Source organism: Myxine glutinosa, chromosome 8, assembly GCF_964187855.1.
Source record: "Myxine glutinosa chromosome 8, kmMyxGlut1.1, whole genome shotgun sequence".
NCBI classification, from domain to species: domain Eukaryota; kingdom Metazoa; phylum Chordata; class Myxini; order Myxiniformes; family Myxinidae; genus Myxine; species Myxine glutinosa.
In genome coordinates this window covers 77,227,978-77,246,487 of record NC_136268.1, presented here as the reverse complement: position 1 = coordinate 77,246,487, position 18,510 = coordinate 77,227,978, and the positions used below count along the sequence as shown (strand labels likewise).

The 18,510-nt window shown below is 41.8% G+C and overlaps 1 protein-coding gene and 1 long non-coding RNA gene across 2 annotated transcripts in view; both read right to left on the bottom strand.

Annotated features, from left to right (window-relative positions):
• The window catches only part of LOC137432605 (LIM/homeobox protein Lhx3-like), a 191,360-nt gene extending 182,443 nt beyond the window's left edge, over positions 1-8,917 (bottom strand). The window contains exon 1 of the mRNA XM_078782832.1: positions 8,806-8,917. Coding sequence (XP_078638958.1) covers positions 8,806-8,917 — 112 coding nt within the window. The remainder of the gene's footprint in view (positions 1-8,805) is intronic.
• LOC144893157 (uncharacterized) overlaps positions 1-18,510 on the bottom strand; it is a 263,609-nt gene that overhangs the window by 221,057 nt on the left and 24,042 nt on the right. The gene's annotated exons all lie outside the window — the stretch shown is intronic.

Genomic DNA, 18,510 nt, shown 5'->3' with positions numbered 1-18,510 from the left:
TTGGGTTCGGGATCAAAAGATGAATACGAGGAAAGAGTACAAAAGGTCACCTTTTATTTCTTGGTATTTCTATGCATATACATTTTAGCATTGTAGAACAACAGCATTTTAATGTTCAGTCACCCCATTTTAGGTGAACATAAGTATTCGATCGTTACGTTGGTATTCAGTGTGCAGATAGTTCTAATGAGAATCTCAGGGTCTGTCTGGATTGTACTTTGAATCAGGATGGAAAGCTTGATCAGTGATACCAATTTATCACAATAGTGAGACCTTTTTAACCATGCTTGGGTTACTAGCCAATTGATGAACCAGCTGACACAAGTTAATTGAAGTAATTCCATTTAATAATGGGGGAGGGGAAGATTGGCAGAGAGAGAGAAACACGTATCAACAGCAATTACAGAATCGATGTACAGTGCTGCACTGTAACAATCAGATACAGATCATGTAGTCATAGTTATGATTCCCCCATGCCCACGATAATCCGTTCAACTTAATCGTTCAACTTATCCATCCACTCGACAAACATCAAGACGCATTGGGGAAATTCACAAACAAAGACGATCTGCATCTCAGAAATAGAGCCTGACAAAGTGTCTCGAGGCAGTTTGTTTCCAGTTCTGGCAGGAGGCGACTGCTCCTTCTGCCCGAAGGAACAAGAAACGCAGCTTGTTCTGCAAGGTGCGTCTCACTAGACCTCTCTGCAAGCTCAGCACATCGAGCAGCACCAAGGCAAATGCAAAACGTCTCACTTGGGACTCCAGAGAGCAATTGGATCCATGTCTAAGGGCATTGTCCAACTGCTCTTTATCTGCTGATCATAAGCAGCTTCATCATCTGTCATCTTAAGCGCTTTAATATCATCCTCTCCAATCTTGATAACCACCCAGCATGCATCAGCGATCAACAAACATGCCTTGACGGTTTCTTTTCCACCTCCTGCAGGGATGTTAATTGCCAGCTTTAGCAGCCTTGATCTCAGGTATGACTTTGAAAGGACTGAAGGAACTTTAACAGATATAACTGAGGATTGAAGGGACCAATTACAATCTGTCTGGGCATACTTTGACACATCGGTTGTAATCTTCGTACACAAATGCAATACTCCAAAGGATTTGAGGGTTGTGGAGTAGCGGCTGAAGCCTGAATCCGATCCTTTTGTATTAATCAATCCTTTTGTATTAGTTTTCATTTTATTGTATTTTATATTTTATAATTAGTTGCCACTTTATTGTATTATTTGTTGAACTCACCAATTGTGAAACTTGCCTCAATTTGGCCTTTGGCCACGATGGAAGTGGAATTGCAATAAACCTTTACTATTATTATTATTATTGTTATTATCATTATGCAGGTTCCTCCTGATGAATACATCTTTACTCTTTACTTCTTTGGGTTCCTTCTTATGACTCCAATGCAGTATTTGGTTTTTCCGTTTCACTACACATTAAAAAATTAAACAAGCGTTACGCCGAGGTCCCCCGTCGGTGAAGTGATGTGAGTTGACAAAGTGGAAGACGCTAGGCGGCCATCTTGGATTTTGACGTGGCGACCCAATTTTCAATAGGGTTCTTGCTTATGCCTAGATACACCCACACACCAGAGTAGAAGTTGGTACTTCGCTCATTTTTCAAGATATTCCGCTCACAAGGTTCAGACATACATGGCGGTGGCCATCTTGGATTTTGACGTGGGTTGCACCCACACACCAAATTAGAATTCGGTCCTTCGCTTACGCACACAGGCACGCATGCACGGACGGACGGACGCACGGACAGAGGGGAAAACCATAGTCCCCCTTTCGCTCCGCGGTGCGACGGCGGACAATAACTGCACGATGTTACTACCTTTAACTCATATCACATCCCTGCAACAATATACACACGCACACACATATAGCTTTACTTAATCATTTGAAAAGGCACATCTCGGATTCATTATAGAGAGAAAAAGATAAGCAACTTCTTGGGTTATGTACAAACATTAACTTTCAGGCATTAGAGGATGTGGGCCAGGCATGCTCATAAAGCCTTAGCTGTCTTGTCAAATTGAGCCGGAATGACTTGAACAATGTCACACACTATTTCTTTCGCTACTTGCTTGATGCCCGATAACAATTTACTCCTTTATTATGAAAATAACTTGCGTTTTTGGAGTGCTACACCGACTATCCTACCAGATTATGGGGAACCCCTTTCCAACTTAGATTTGTGTCTTTGCATGCACATTTGATTTGAAGAAAGAAATGTCAATATCATCAAGTAGTCAGGCACCAGTCTCCTTCCTTGATCAATGCAGAGCACCACGTCTCAGAGGAAATAATTATAACAGTTCCGTTGAAGAACAATGGACACTTGGAAGAGAGTGCACACCTCCATCAGGACAATTCCAAGTGTCCTTCAACCTTTCTAAAATCAGCTATGGGCAACGTTAACATGAAAGGAAGAGTCCAAACCATACATAGCCTAACTAGCTACCTCAGATGCCATAAAAAACCACCCCAAGAGGGAAGAGAACCCTGTGACAGTTATAAACAGAACAGATGGAACACTTTCATCATGCAAAACTTCCCTAAAATGTTAAAGTGTTTGGGAAGACACTCTTATGTAACGCAACCATAAGTACAGTTTTTAGAACCTTGAGCTCGATTGAGAACCGTGAAATAGCAGCTGTACACAAGCCTTTAATCAATGGGCACTACATTATTGCAACAAAGCCTGAAAGAACAGCATATTGGTTTGCACAATGGGAGGAATGGCAAAGATTCCTAACTCTAACCTCAAGGAAAAGGCTGTGATTTGGACATGTGAGACCCCAGAATATATTCAATAACTAAACAATAAAACTTGCTTTGCATTCTGAATAAAATAGTCTCATTACTCTTTTTGTAAGAATTCACCTCCTTTACAGTGTTAAGTTTGCGGGTTTGCGCCCTTATTGATTTGGCATATATTTCGCAAAAATGAGATTTGATTCTTCACATGACTTTCATTTTTTGCAAAGCATACAAACAGTGAGTAAAGGAAAGGAAAATTGTGCCGATTTAGTTGTGGGTGGAAGGTGGATAGTGATGGAGGAGGGGAAGGGGGTTTAAAGTACCAAATGTCAGCTTGTTAGCTCACCAAGAGAGTACAAAACATTTGTATGAGTGAGTTGTTGGAAAACAAGAATGACCGCACTGTTGTTACAACCTGCGACAATATCCTGAAACAGGCCAATTTGGAAATGCGCATTTGAAGTACTGTTAATAGATGAACAGCACAGTTGGGAAACACATTTAATGCACTATTAAAAGATTAACTTGACACCCCTTATCCATGTCACACCCCACACAGTTATATCAGAATCAGCTGATTCGTCACACAGTCATGGAATGAATGAAAATGAAATACAGAAATCAATTTTTTGACATTAATGAATATGAAAATCTGAAATGTCTTGAGTCAATAAGTATTCAACCGCTTTGCTTTGACACTACAAATTGAGCTCAGGTGCATCCAATTTGCTTTGATCATCCTCGAGATGTCTACAACTTGATTGGAGTCCACCTGTGGCCAATTAAATTGATAGGACATGATTTAGAAAGAAACACACCTTTCTTTATAAGGTCCCACAATTGACAGTGCATGTCAAAGCAGAAACTCTCCGTAGAAACTCTCCCATTCCAAGGAACTCCCCATAGAACTCTGAGATAGAATTGTGAGGAGGCATAGATCTGGGGAAGGATATAAAACAATTTCTAGTGTTGAAAGTTCCCAAGAGCACAATGAGCTCCATCATTAGGAAATGGAAAGAATATGGAACTACTCAGACTCTTCCTAGAGCTGACCACCCGACCAAACTGCACGACCGGGCAAGAAGGACCTACGTAAGTCAGGGAGGTAGGTGACCAAGAACCCAATGATCATTCTCAAAGAACTACAGAGTTCCTTGGCTGAGATTGGAGAACCTGCCAGAAGGACAACCGTCTCTGCAGCACTTCGCAAATCTAGGCTTTATGGGAGAGTGGCCAGACGGAAGCCACTCCTAAGAAAAAGGCACATGACAGCACGTCTGGAGTTTAATGAAAAAAGGCACAGGAAAGACTCGGAGAGCATGAGGCAAATATTATGTTGTCTGATGATATGAAAATTAAATTTTTGGCCTGAATGCAAAGTGCTACATCTGGCGGAAACCAAGCACAGCTCATCGCCCATCTAATACCACCCATACTGTGAAGCATGTTGGTGGCAGCATCAAGCTATGGGGATGCTTTTCAATGGCAGGGACTGGGATACTTTTAAGGACAGAGGGAACAATGAACGGAACCATTTCCTTGAGCAGAACCTGCTTCAGAGTGCAAAAGACCTTAGACTGCGGGGAAGATTTACATTCCAAGAGTACAATGACCCCAAGCATACAGCCAAAGCAACATCAGAATGGCTTCAGAACAAAAATGTGAAAGTCCTTGAGTTGCCCAGCCAAAGCCCAGACTTGAATCGAGAATCTGTGGAAATACTTGAAGATTGCTGTTCGCCGACGCTCCCCAACCAACTTGACAGAGCTTGAGCAAATCTGCAAGGAAGAATGGGCGAAACTCTCCAAAACCAGAAGTGCAAAGCTGATACAGACAAAGCCAAGAAGACTCGAAGCTCTAATCACTGCCAAAGGCACTTCTACAAAGTATTCACTCAGGGGGTTGAATATTACATAAATTAGATATTTCTGTATTTCATTTTGAATTAATTTGTAAAAATTTCTTAAAACAAAATTCCACTTTGACATTATAGGGTATTTTGTGTAGATTAGTGACAAAATTTTTTTATTTCATCGATTTTAAATTCAGGCTGTAACACAACAAAATGTGAAAAAAGTCAGGGGGTGTGAATACTTTCTGAAGGCACTGTATATGAACCGCTGTTTTTCAATTGCTAGAAGCAGGCATGGTATATATACACAGCAGCCTAATGAACTCCCCCATAATGAGAAACTCCATTTTCAGTGTTTTCCTCGTCCTGGAAAGATATAACGCATTTGCATAGGCATTCTACCTCTGAATAAGGTCTCTCTTATAACGAAACCCATATATTTCGAAAGCCTACCATGTCGCTGTCGTTACAATCAACCTCTTTAATAAGAGTTTAATAATGCATTACACTGTTCTTGGATCAAACAATTGTATTCTTCACATTAAATCAACAACCAGACTTAGTGGTGTAAGGTTAGGGTGTACGTTCGGAGTCTGGGGGCATACGCTCGGAGTCCGGGAAGTCGGCGGTTCGAACTCCGGCCGAGTCATACGAAGACTTTTCAAATGGTATGTGCTGCTTTCTTACATGGTGTAAAGGTTAAGCAATTAAAAAGGAGAATGGATAAACTGCATTGGTAGGCATCCATGAAGAGAAGGAATTTCCTCCTCAATGCGCTGCTGATTATGACGTGAAAAGTGACATCATAGGATGGCGTCTGTGGTTCCCAGACCCAGAGCATACTGGCAAGTTACCTGCCTTCTCTAAGGTGTGTGTGTGTGTGTGTGTGTGCGTGTGTGCGTGTGTGTGTGCACTCAAAGTCATGTATTTGAGTGTTTGCGTGATTTATGTTCTTGTTCCTTCATGACCTTAGACCATGTAGAAAGAAAACCCCACAATGGAGTCATGTTCTGCATTTACTGATCAAGCTCTCAAAAAATTAAAAAAATAACTGCTGATGCTACAACGGCAAAACACTGCACATGTCTACTTGTGTTAATTATTTTACTCTACGCACATTTACCGTACATTTTGTAATACTGTAGTTATTAAAGACCATGTCAGCCACGTGGAGGGGCTCGCATCAAATAGTTCATAAGTCAACCACTGCTAAGGCAGCGCTTTTGCCGAACCCCAAGTTGTTTTCCTGTATTTAGCGATAATCGATCTGTGAGAATGTGTTAAAGCAGACAAGAAGAAAACCAAAGAGCACCGAAATGCTTTTTTCCCCAATTTTACTCAACAACCAATGTTGTAGTCTTGTTTTAATTTTCGAAATTGTGAAACTACAAATTTTTCCTAATCTTGGACACGCTGGTTTATAATATCGAGCATTGAAGATGAACATTGTGGAAACTGCATGTTTTACAGTAGTTTTGTGTAAATGGTAGCATCGAGGGAGTGGGGGGAAGGGTACGGGGTTATCTTGTGCCCATGACCTGACCATGCGTACCGGATTATGTACATGGTGTACATCTGCCAAGCCGTTTTTGATTTTATTAGGTTCATTCAGTCATAAAAATTATTAAATAATGCATGCATACATACATACACACATACAGATACATACATAGACAGATTCAGAAGCATACATATACATACTACATACATACAGAGAGAGAGAGAGAGAGCGAGAGAATTGCCGACAATAGTTTAATGTTATGAGAGTTCCAAAATCTGAAAGGGTTAGTCACTGCAAATAGGAATATTTCACATTTTCACTCTGTTCTGGCCACACTCTTCAAATGGTAACAAATGACATTAATTCATCACCTTAATAAACAAATAACAATGCATCTACTACTGAATTCATCTTTGAAGAACCTCTTTACAAAAATCTCCCATATAACAAAGTTTAACGTTTCTGTTCCTTCAATTTTGCTAAATGGAGGTTGTGTGTGTGTGTGTGTGTGTGTGTGTGTGTGTGTGTGTGTGTGTGTGTGTGTGTGTGTGTGTGTGTGTGTGTGTGTGTGTGTGTCGTTGGTCGTTATCTCCAAATGCGGGTTTCAGAAGGTGGAACAGAGCCCTCCCAGGTTTACATGTATCGACCATCGTGTGTGTATGTATGTATGTATGTGTGTGTGTGTGTGTGTGTGTGTGTGTGTGTGTGTGTGTGTGTGTGTGTGTGTGTGTGTGTGTGTGTGTGTGTGTGTGTGTGTCGTTGGTCGTTACCTCCAAATGCGGGTTTCAGAAGGTGGAACAGAGCCCTCCCAGGTTTACATGTATCCACCTTCGTGTGTGTGTATGTATGTATGTATGTATGTATGTATGTGTGTGTGTGTGTGTGTGTGTGTATGTATATGTATGTATATGTATGTATGTATGTATGTATGTCTATGTTTGAGTGTTTGCATGTATATGTGTGTATGTATGTGTTTGTGTTTGTATGGTGTGTGTGTGTGCATGTAAGTTGTTTTTGGCTGCTATCCTTACACGTGGGTAGTCCTCAGGAAATGGAACGGAGATCTACCCGGTCTCAAAGTATCCACCTCTGTTAGCGTGCGTGTGCGCGTGTATGTGTGTGTATGTATGTATATATGCTTTAAATTTTACATCGTTATAAAGTTACGTTGTCTTTTAGGCCATAAATTAGCAACTAAACAGGAAATTCCCAAGTGTATTCATGATCAATTGCAGATTTCCGATGCGGAATGCCATAAGGGCAGAATTAACATCACACATTTTATAAAGTAATTAATAATACAGTATAAATTAATAAAAACAGCCCATCAGCGATTCTTGTAAACAAAGGACACAATTCATGATTTCCTTTCGCTCCACTCCAACCGGAAATGGGTAAAATTATATGTTTTTTTATATACATATAATCTAACGTCGTATTTTGGACAAAATAAAACGTTTATTCGAATTGATTTCCTCGCAAGATTCAGAGAAGCGCGATATGGGGACGGCGAGGGAAGCACATGGCCGGGAGCGAAGGAGCCCGCACTACGGAACGATATGAAGGAAATGGCGGTTTATGGGTTTATATATTGAAGATGTTACAAGAGTGAATGTCGCGTCAAGAGTCAAAGAGCGCACGTGTCTGCTCAAAAGGTAACATTACCGATGCTCGCGAGATGCGCACCTGTCATTGGAGCAGCGGAGCGCTCGTGCAGCACGTACGACATTTACATCTCAATCTGCAGCAAAAACAAATTCACAAAGTGACCAAACCGAGAGCGAACCCCATTTAAAACCATTCACACGCGTGTTCCGACAGGTAGGACGCCACAAAAATGGCGGCGGGGACGAACGCTTTTGTAATTGAGCGTCGTCGTCGTGTAACGGAAACGAGTCGCTTCGTTTTACGCAATGATGACGCAACAGCAAATGGCATGATTTCTGCTCTCCGGGTCGCACGTCCGTCGTGCGGTATTCATGAGGCACCGGGGTTGTAATAATTGTTGTACCACGTGATGCGCAGGAAACATTGCACGAGTCGCTCCGGCATCAATTAATTCATTAATAAATCTTCGCACATCGCAGCTTTTCCCGCGCAATCATCGCAGATGTTTCGATTCGTACATCTCGCGTTTCCTCCAATAAGAGAGCTTTATAAATGTTTTTTATTTTTATTTTTACAAAAAGTGATATTTTATGCACGACTTATTCAACAGAAGACCGTGGAGGCTACGAAAGAACCGACAATTGAACCAATCAGGTCCTTTACATATGGCACGGATCAATCAAGACACTCAGGGTTTAAAAAAATAATTCGGGTTCTCGCAAGTTCTCGGTACAAATTGAAATTTTCATTAACATTTCGTAAAATCTTCGTAAGTTTTTCACGAAACTGTACACACGTGTGGAGCCAATGCCGGAGACGATGTGCTGGCGAAGTGTAGTTTCCCGTGTCCGGATCGTTCAAACGACGAGGATTAAATAAAAATGGCGCGCACGGGACACGGGGCACACCGATTAAAGACGGTGCTCGGCGAAGTCGCGGAATTACGTTAATGAGAGCGCGGGCTGAAAATGAAAACGCGTAACGATATTAAAGGCGGCGGTAATGTTATTTGCGATGCCCCGAGCCGACGCGCACGCCCCGCCCGAGCCGAGCCTGAGGCGATACCTTTGCGCAGATCCTGGTTCTGGGCGAGCAGCGCCAGGAAAACAGCCGGATTGGGCGAGTCCGAATCCGGGCGGGCCGCGTCTTGCTGCGGCGCGGCCTGCAACGCCTCCATGGCGGCGCGGACGCGCGTCCGCTGCTTCCCCTTCCCTGAGCCGCCTCTCGCGATCGGGAACCCGGCGAGTTAACCCTTGTGCGGGCGGGCGGGCCGCGGGGTGGGGCTCCGGCGGGGGAGGTGTGCGAGACCGAGGGGAGGGGGAGGAGGAAAAGGAGGATGATGAGGAGGAAGAGGAGGAGGCAGCGAGTTAAACGATAATGTGGTTACAGTATAGTAGCTAATAGCGGGTGGTGGTGGTAGAGCGATGGCGTAAGCTCGACCTACAGTCGGGTTCGGGAGTCGTTCGGAGCCTTTGACAGGACACGCGACACCAGGAAAAAACATGGAGCCGCCCAGTGGGTCTGTCCCGATGGAGGGTTTCACGGAGCCCGAACGTGCGCAAGGTCAGTGCGTGACGGACAAATGACGCCCGAGAGGGTCGTTACACGCGCCGCGGCGACTGTCACGACCGAGCACGTTAACAGGTGCGACGCCAACTCGAATCGGGTCTTTTCTCCATGTTTAATCAACATCGGAATCCAGTTGTCCAAAGAACAAAGCTTCTCCCTTTGTGTTGCAGACGCAGCTCGCAAATCGCACCTGGCCTGATCCTATTACCGTTTGATCGAACGTCTCCGACCGATATAGGAGCAGCCATTGCGATCGCACTGTATCATCACGTGGAGCGATCACTTTACATCGTCGCACCGTGTCCGTCTACACCTGTACAGCCGCCTTGTCTTTAGCGATTATATTTTGTCGCCCAGAAAGACAGCACCTGTTCGCCGCAAAATAGTTTACAGGCGAAGTGAAGCCAATGATCGCAATTTCCTAAATATAACATATATATATATATACATATTAGAATATGTATATGACACTTTATATATGTATATTATATTTATATATATATATTAGAATATGTATATGACACTATATATATATATCATTATATTAGAATATGTATATGACACTACATTTATATATGTATATTATATTTATATATATATATTAGAATATGTATATGACACTATATTTATATATGTATATTATATTTGTATATATATATTAGAATATGTATATGACACTATATTATATATATATATATATTAGAATATGTACATGACACTATATTTATATATATATTAGAATATGTATATGACACTATTATATTTATATATATATATTAGAATATGTATATGACAATATATATATATATATATATATATATATATATATATATATATTTATATTAGAATATGTATATGACACTTTATTTATATATATATTAGAATATGTATGACACTATATATATATATATATATATATATATATATATATATATATATATATATATATATATAAGAATATGTATATGACACTACATTTATATATGTATATTATATTTATATATATATATATATATATATATTAGAATATGTATATGACACTATATTTATATATATTAGAATATGTATATGACACTATATTTATATATATATATATATATATATATATATATATATATAAACAACAACAGGCATTTTAAGGCCATTTTCCCTGCTAGAGCGGGGGTTAACTTTATATATATTATGTGTGTATGGCACTATATATATATATATATATATATATATATATATATATATATATATATATATATATATATATATATATATATATATATATATATATATATATATAATATTGTATGTATGACATGGCGTCAGGAAGGGCATCCGGCCATAAAAATATTGCCTCAAACAGGGAACCATGATTGTCATAGGGCCCGCAAGGCTAACCCCCACTCTAGCGGGGGAAAATGGCCTTAAAACGATCATTCATTCGTATGTATGACTATATATATATATATATATATATATATATATATATATATATAGATAGATATATATATATAAGTCATTCGTGACTCGCACAGACAATTAAGCACAACTTTGATCAGCCAGATGAACGCTTTATTGATGAGGATTCCTGCCAACGGCAAGGTAAGGGAAAAGCGATGGCTAACCAGCTTACATCAAGGATATCTGAAAGATACACAATGACAGATTATAATCATCTCCAGAGTAATAATCAATGAATAAATTTATAATAACAACATCATGACGTCCCATAACACTTTTACATGCTATGGTGCAACAATAAACATCTAACTTACATGATGTGGCCACGAGCAGCACGTCATTCACACAGGATGGACAGAGAGGGTCAGACAATACAGGATGGACAGAAAAGATGAGACGATGCAGGATGGACAGAAAAGATGGGACGATGCAGGATGGACAGAAAAGATGAGACGATGCAGGATGGACAGAAAAGGTGAGACGATGCAGGATGGACAGAAAAGATCAGACTATACAGGATGGACAGAAAAGATCAGACGATACAGGATGACCGTCGGTAGTATCTCTGTAGTGTGGCTATAAACCTGCATAAACCACACGACAGGTACAGCGTTTCTCATCTGTTATGCACATGAAACCTAAACTACTCGTCACCGTCGCTCATCACTGATGCACATACACAGTGATGCTTTATTACTGATCGCGGTTTAACTACTAACATTTGATGCCGATTCTCGAGGTAAAACAAGTGCATCAACAATGGGGTTGTCAGGCATTCCCACAATTTGATGTACTAGGGCATGCCCGTACTATATATAAGCTAGGACGTGCCCGTACGTGGGTGCCCGTTCCTTGCCAAAAAAAAAAAAAAAAAAAAATTTGTGTAGGGGTGTGTGTGTGTAAACATCCTAGGGCGTGCCCGTACGTGGGTGCAAAAAAACATGCGTGCAAACAACAACAACAAAAAAAAACTTTGAAACCACGTGGCAGTAACGACCACAGAACCCCCCCCCCCCCTCTATTTACATGAATGGTTTGGTCCATTCGCAACGACCACAGAACCCCCCCCTCTATTTACATGCAATGGTTTGGTCCATTCGCAACGCCAAAGCGAACGGCGAACGGCTAAATCGCCATAGCTCGGTAAGTACTTGTCCGATTAATTTAAAACCTTGAAAAGGCACATCCTCGGGTCCCCAGCAATATACCTGGCAAGTTTAAAGTATATCGGACCCGTGGTTGTCGAGAAACAGCGGTCACAGACAAACACACACACAGACACACAGACACACAGACACACAGACACACAGAGATTGCTGGAATTATAGATAAGATAATGTTACTTCATTCCATAAATACTACAATGTATATCGGGTATAACAATGTACAAAATGGACAAACCTCAGGGGCAGCTTACAGCAAGTGGTTTACAGTCATAATAAGCTATTATGTAGTTTATATTACTGATCCATTCGGCATGCAACATGGCATTTTACACAAAATTAGTCATTGTGTGATAACAGGTGATCTGGTTTAACATCTACAGTCACGTGAAAAAGTAAGTACGCCCCATGTAAAGTTTTGACTTTTTCAACATACAGCTATTTGATCTTCATTTCAACAATATTGATACAAAAAGGTGATATAATCTATCTATAATTCCAGTAATCTCTGTGTGTGTATGTGTGTGTGTCTGTGACCGCTGTTTCTCGACAACCACGGGTCCGATATACTTGAAACTTGCCAGGTATATTGCTGGGGACCTGAGGATGTGCCTTTTCAAGGTTTCATATTAATCGGAGAAGTAGTTACCGAGCTATGTCCAAAAAACGATTCAACCAATCAGAGAGCAGTGAGCTATCACGTGTGCCGAACGTGGCGAACAGACTCTGCCTCGGACGGCACATTTGAGAGCGTATTCATTTATTTCCCGTTGGCAAACTATGTTGGCGCTATGTTGGCGTTAAACTATGTTTTAAAACTAATTAAAACGAATTTGCGATTCATCGTAACTGCGATATGCGACCTTCCGGACAGTCAAATGAGGACGTCACTTCCGGACTTACGGATAGTCATAGTGACGACGTACTGATGCTGAACGTGGCGAGCAGACGCTGTAAGGTACGATCGATTGTAGTACACGTTTATAATAACTCTGCCGATACAGGCCCGATTAACTGCAGCGCCATCCGAGCTGCGGCGTCGGGACGATACATTCATTGTACGGTCACATCACGCACTTACGGGCACGCCCATGGGCCCATGGGCACGCCCATGCATGCATGGGCGAAGACATTTTTTTTTTTTTTTTTGGCAAGGAACGGGCACCCACGTACGGGCACGTCCTAGTATAACAAATATCATGAAACATTTACATTTTGTAGTCCATTGTATAATTTAAATAAACATAAATGCAAATTTCGCATGTGGAAAAAGTAAGTACATCCTTGGCTCTAATAGGTGGTATTGCCCCCTTTGGCAGAAACAACCTCAAGTAGGCGTTTCGTATAACTGTCTTCTAGTCTCTGACATCGACGGAGAAATTTTTGCCCACTCCTCCATGCAGAATTCTTTCAGCTGTGCGATGTTTGAGGGGTTTCTTGCATGCACAGCTCGTTTCAAATCCCCCCACAACATCTCGATGTGATTTAGATCCAGGCTTTGACTTGGCCATTCCAGAACCCTCCATTTCTTTCTTTTCAGCCATTCCTTGGTGGATTTACTGGTATGTTTAGGGTCATTGTCATGTTGCAAGGTCCACCTTCGGTTGAGCTTCAACTTTCCGACAGACGGCCTTACATTATCCTCAAGCACCCTCTGGTACAATGAAGAATTCATAGTGGGTTATATGATGGTGAGCTGCCCAGGCCCTGATGCAGCAAAGCTGCCCCAAACCATAATATTTCCACCATCATGCTTTACAGTTGGTATCAGGTTCTTGTGGTCAAATGCTGTCTTTCGTTTTCGCCAAACATGTCTTCTGGTACTGTGGCCAAATAGCTCTACCTTTGACTCGTCTGTCCAGAGCACATTGTTCCAGAAGTGCTGGTCTTTGCCTCGGTGTTCAATGGCAAACTATAGTCTTGCCCTGATGTTCTTCCTGGACAGCAAAGGTTTCCTCCAGGCACACCTCCCATGTAGATCAAATTTGTGCAGCCTCTTTATAATGGTAGACTTGTGCACTTTGACATCAACAGTCGCAAGAGCTACCTGTAGGTCCCATGATGACATTCTGGGGGTTCTTAAAGACTTCTTTCAGCATCTTGCGGTCTGCTCTCAGGCTGAACTTGCTGGGGAGGCCTGGCCTGAACAAGTTGGCAGTTGTTTAGAATCTTCTCCACTTGTAGATGATCTTCCGGACAGTCGAATGATTGATTTCAAATTGTTTGGAGATCTTGTTAAATCCCTTCCCAGACTCGTAGGCATCTATAACCTTCTTTCTAAAAGCCTCAGAGAGCTCTTTTGATCTTGGCCTGGTGACGCCGCACACTTCAACAACAAAAAGCAAACTAAACTAAATGTCTGTGGTTTAAATAAGACAGGTTCCTCCAAGATCCTCTCCAACGATGTTCTAATCATTTGCACCTGAGCTGATGCGCCTGATTCTAATTTTAGGTATTTGAAGTCGTGATAAATGTAGGGGTGTACTTACTTTTTCCACATGCGAAATTTGCATTGATGTTAATTTAACATTTAAAGTTTTTGTTAAAATGTTATGAATGTAAAGAATCGGGTTAAAGGATTTTACCTGCAGAGTAGCCAGGATCCGCCATGATGCGTTTATTTCGGTCGCAAAAATTGAGTCTCGATCATTTGGATATTTGGAGTGGAGGTGCTGACCATGGGCTATGTGAGCTCAGCTGACCGATCAGCGATGGACCTTTGTCACATCTCTTTCTCTGACAAGCTTTGGCCGCCATTAATAAATTGCAGAAGCTCGCGAGCAATGGGGCAGATCATATCGAGGATGATTAAGTTGTGTGATGTTTGATAATGAAGTTCACAAGAAGTAGAGCGTTGACCCACCCACGTCATGAATCCACAAATGCAACAATTTTACTGCTCTGCGGTGTACACACGGAAAGTAGTACCAAACGTAGGCCTACCTGGGCAACATTTCACTTATTTTTTATTGTCAACAATAGGAGTAATTTTTGTGTGAATCGGATGAACAAAAAAAGTTCATTCAATCCCAATAATCTGGGTTTGGGTAATTACCGGTAAATATTAATTGCATGTGATTAGAAGAAACTGATTTCAGATCTGCTTGTGCTGTACTGCTTTTGTGGTGCAACGGCAAGTGTCGGTATTTATGTTTGTGTAGGTACTGTGCAGCACTTACCTTTGAGCTGTCTAGTCTGGGTTCGATTTTCATTCCAACTTTCGCATGGCAGGATGTCACAAACCCTCAGATGGGCGTTAAACTGGGTTGGCCGACTCCATGGACAATAAAGATCCCATTTTGTCATTCTACGAGGAGTTTAGAAGGTTTTGACAGAATCCTGAACAAATAATAAATTCCTGCCCTACACTGCAGGTAACAACTGATCTGATCTTCTCTGATATTCTTCGACACCAGATTACATTGGTTGCCCTCCCTGCGGAGTATGGCCACTGTCAGCGCAGAATGTCCCGCACGCTATAAACAAGTTCACGCACACAGGTGTTCTCCAGATATGTGAATGGAGCCATAAGTGAACGACCATCTCAATTGGCTATGAAGGGCAATGATAAGTTAAACCGATTATGCCATTTTATAATAACTCGATTCAATACCAACTTCACATAAGGAGGATAGCCATTTATCCCTAACAGGTTGGAAATATACCGGCCATTTAGCAAGCATTCCACCTGTAGGGAAAGGCCACAAAGTAAAGGTATGCCCTTTGCGCCATATGCTTAGGAAATACAGATGTATCCTCAGAACCTTAACGCACATTCTCACAAACTACAGTTGGTCCTTGCAACCTCACATGCATTACGTCCAAATACAGATGTTACTTGGGGCTTTACACTCACTCTGGCTAAATACAGGTAGTCCTTCGAATCTTGCACTCACTCTGGATAAATACAGGTGTGTCCTTCGAGCCACACACACACTCCCACAAAATAAGGTGGTCCCTGGTGCTTCACAAACATACTCCGGCTAAATGCAGATCGTCCTTGGGGCCTTACACACTCACATAAAATGCAGGTGGTATACTTGAAGCCGTACACCCACTCCCACCCAATACAGGTGATGCTAAGAGCCTTAACACGCCCTCACAGCACTCCAAAGATACGCTCGCTTCAGGCGATGCTAAACGGGTTCGACTAGGGAGCTCTCAAGCTAAGCGTCGCCTTGGGAAATTAAGGAGAGTGCCAGGCGGAAAATACACATACTGATAAATTTAAAATCAATGCCTCGTTTGCAGACATTTCTCTCCCGCATTTTGGTGAAAGGTGGCATCATGTTTCCACAATCATTCCAAACTCGCACCGCGCTTTAATACCAAATCCATATCTGCTGCTGATTGACACGGCCAAGGCGCATACAAGAACGGAGCGGGTCCCACCCCGACTTATCCGATCGGCTTTGTTCGTAAACCCGGTAATATTACACAAGGAAACGCTACAAGCTACATATTTGTAAGCTGCTTTAGAACCTTATTTTCAAATTAATTTATCATCCAAGGGACGTTTTTGGGTCCTCCACTTCAGATAGGGATGGGAAGGGGAGGGGGAGACGTTCAGGGACGCCAGAGCTGTAGAAGGGCAATGGGGGCAGAATTCACTTGAGGACATAAAAAGTAAAAATGGGAACACCAACCATAATCCTTCCCTTTATTGATTTAGGGTAGAAAAAAATATCTGGAGACAAGCAGTAAGTTGCAAATTGAAAAAATAAAATAAAATTGAGGCCTCAAATCAAGATAAAGACCGGAATAGGAACTACACATATATCATGAGTCTCACAATCAAAACGGAAGTGCACTAGTCAGCTGTTGTACACCGAAAGGACCCAAAAAGTGGCAGCAAAATTATTTTAATTAATTGAGATACTGAGAATTATCAATCATATCAATTAGTAGGAGTGTACTGCACACCACTAAGCATTGTAGGATACATAGCTCGATGGCAACTGGAGGCTTGTCGGGTAGCGTCATCTCTGCCAGGATACGTGCCGGTGTCTTGTAACAGCAAAAATCATACTAAAATGGGCAATTTGGTGTCTGTCTGTCTGACGATTTTTGACCACGATACATTCGGTCATTACTTATCCAATCTCAACCAAACTTGACTAAGGGTCACAGGGACTAAACAGGGAGACTAAGGGTCACACGATGGAGGTTGTAGCGATTTTAAATTCTCCCCCACTCCAAGGGGGTTATCCCCACAAAGGGGGTTGCGTGTTAAGGTGTATATCCATGTTAAGACAGCTTTATCCGACGTTTTTCCAAGGCCGCTTCTAATAACAAATGTAACAACAACACTAAATATAATAGCATGATATTAATGTTATTACAAAACGATATTAATACTAAAAATATTCCGTCTCCCCTCGGGATTTTTCCTCCTTGAACAAACACTGTGTTCACGTGTGTAAACAGCGTATCTTGCCGTTTTGATGGGAGAACCCTCTACCAGAAGTAAAAATATTAAAACCACAAAACGCACATAATTATCTTTTGAAACAGTCGCTAATGCTGTTTAACATGAAACTGAAAGTGAGAAAACCCAGGGTGTGTGTGTTCAGTTATCAAGCAGCTAGCTAGCGCTTGCCAAGCCAGCTGTTCCTTATCAACGGTTTTGAATTGAGTGCTTGCTGGAATGCTTAAACCACTTGGCGAGCGCTCCACAATAAACTTGGTAAATTAGCACACCCCAGATATTCTTGAGGCCCGATCTTAGATCTACTATAATCTATATACCCCAGAGAGGAATGACTGACCCTTCCTTCCGCTCCTGTTGGGAACGGGTGTACGAGTCATACTAAAATGCAGAATTGTAATCAGCGATTCCGTTTGAGGTCGGACTTCTAAAGGTTCCTACAAATTTGCAAGGAAAAATTTTTTTGCAGTCAAATGATAGGATATTAAGATGTTAGAAACCTCTTAAACACACACACTGGTAATCCAGCAATGTCGTCAGACTTTTTTGGGCATCCGCGTGATAAGACACTTTCTGCCCCCCTCTCCGCCCCTCCTGGTAAAAGGCAGGGGGAATTGCCCCCCCGCAACAACCCCCCTCTGTCGTCCCAGGAGACGTTGTCATGGTGACAGACAAATTTATTTCCCATTCATTGTTTATAGCGTCAGATTGGAACCCACAAGTTGATGTCTCTGTCTCTGTCTCTGTCTGTCTCTCTCTGTCTCTCTCTGTCTCTCTCTGTCTCTCTGTCTCTGTCTCTTGTCTCTCTCTGTCTCTGTGTGCGGTGTTAGCCCCACGTGTTCACTCATATTTACCTGATGAAAGTGCGTCGACCAAAACACCTTGCCATGCCATTGCTTATGCCAATTATCATCTGTGGAATTGTTGTTAACACTTCTGGAACACTTCCTCCACCGGAGCGTTTATAACGGCAAAACAAGGCGCCGCCTGCAAACGGTTTGAAACCCACCTGGATCACGTGATGTGCAGCACCTGTTCAACCAAAGCATTACCCACAACGATTTACACGTTTGATCATAATGAAAACTTGTGTGTGTATTGAAGCATTTTAAGATGTAGAATTGGAAGGAGCGGTTTAATTTTGATTTTAACATTATC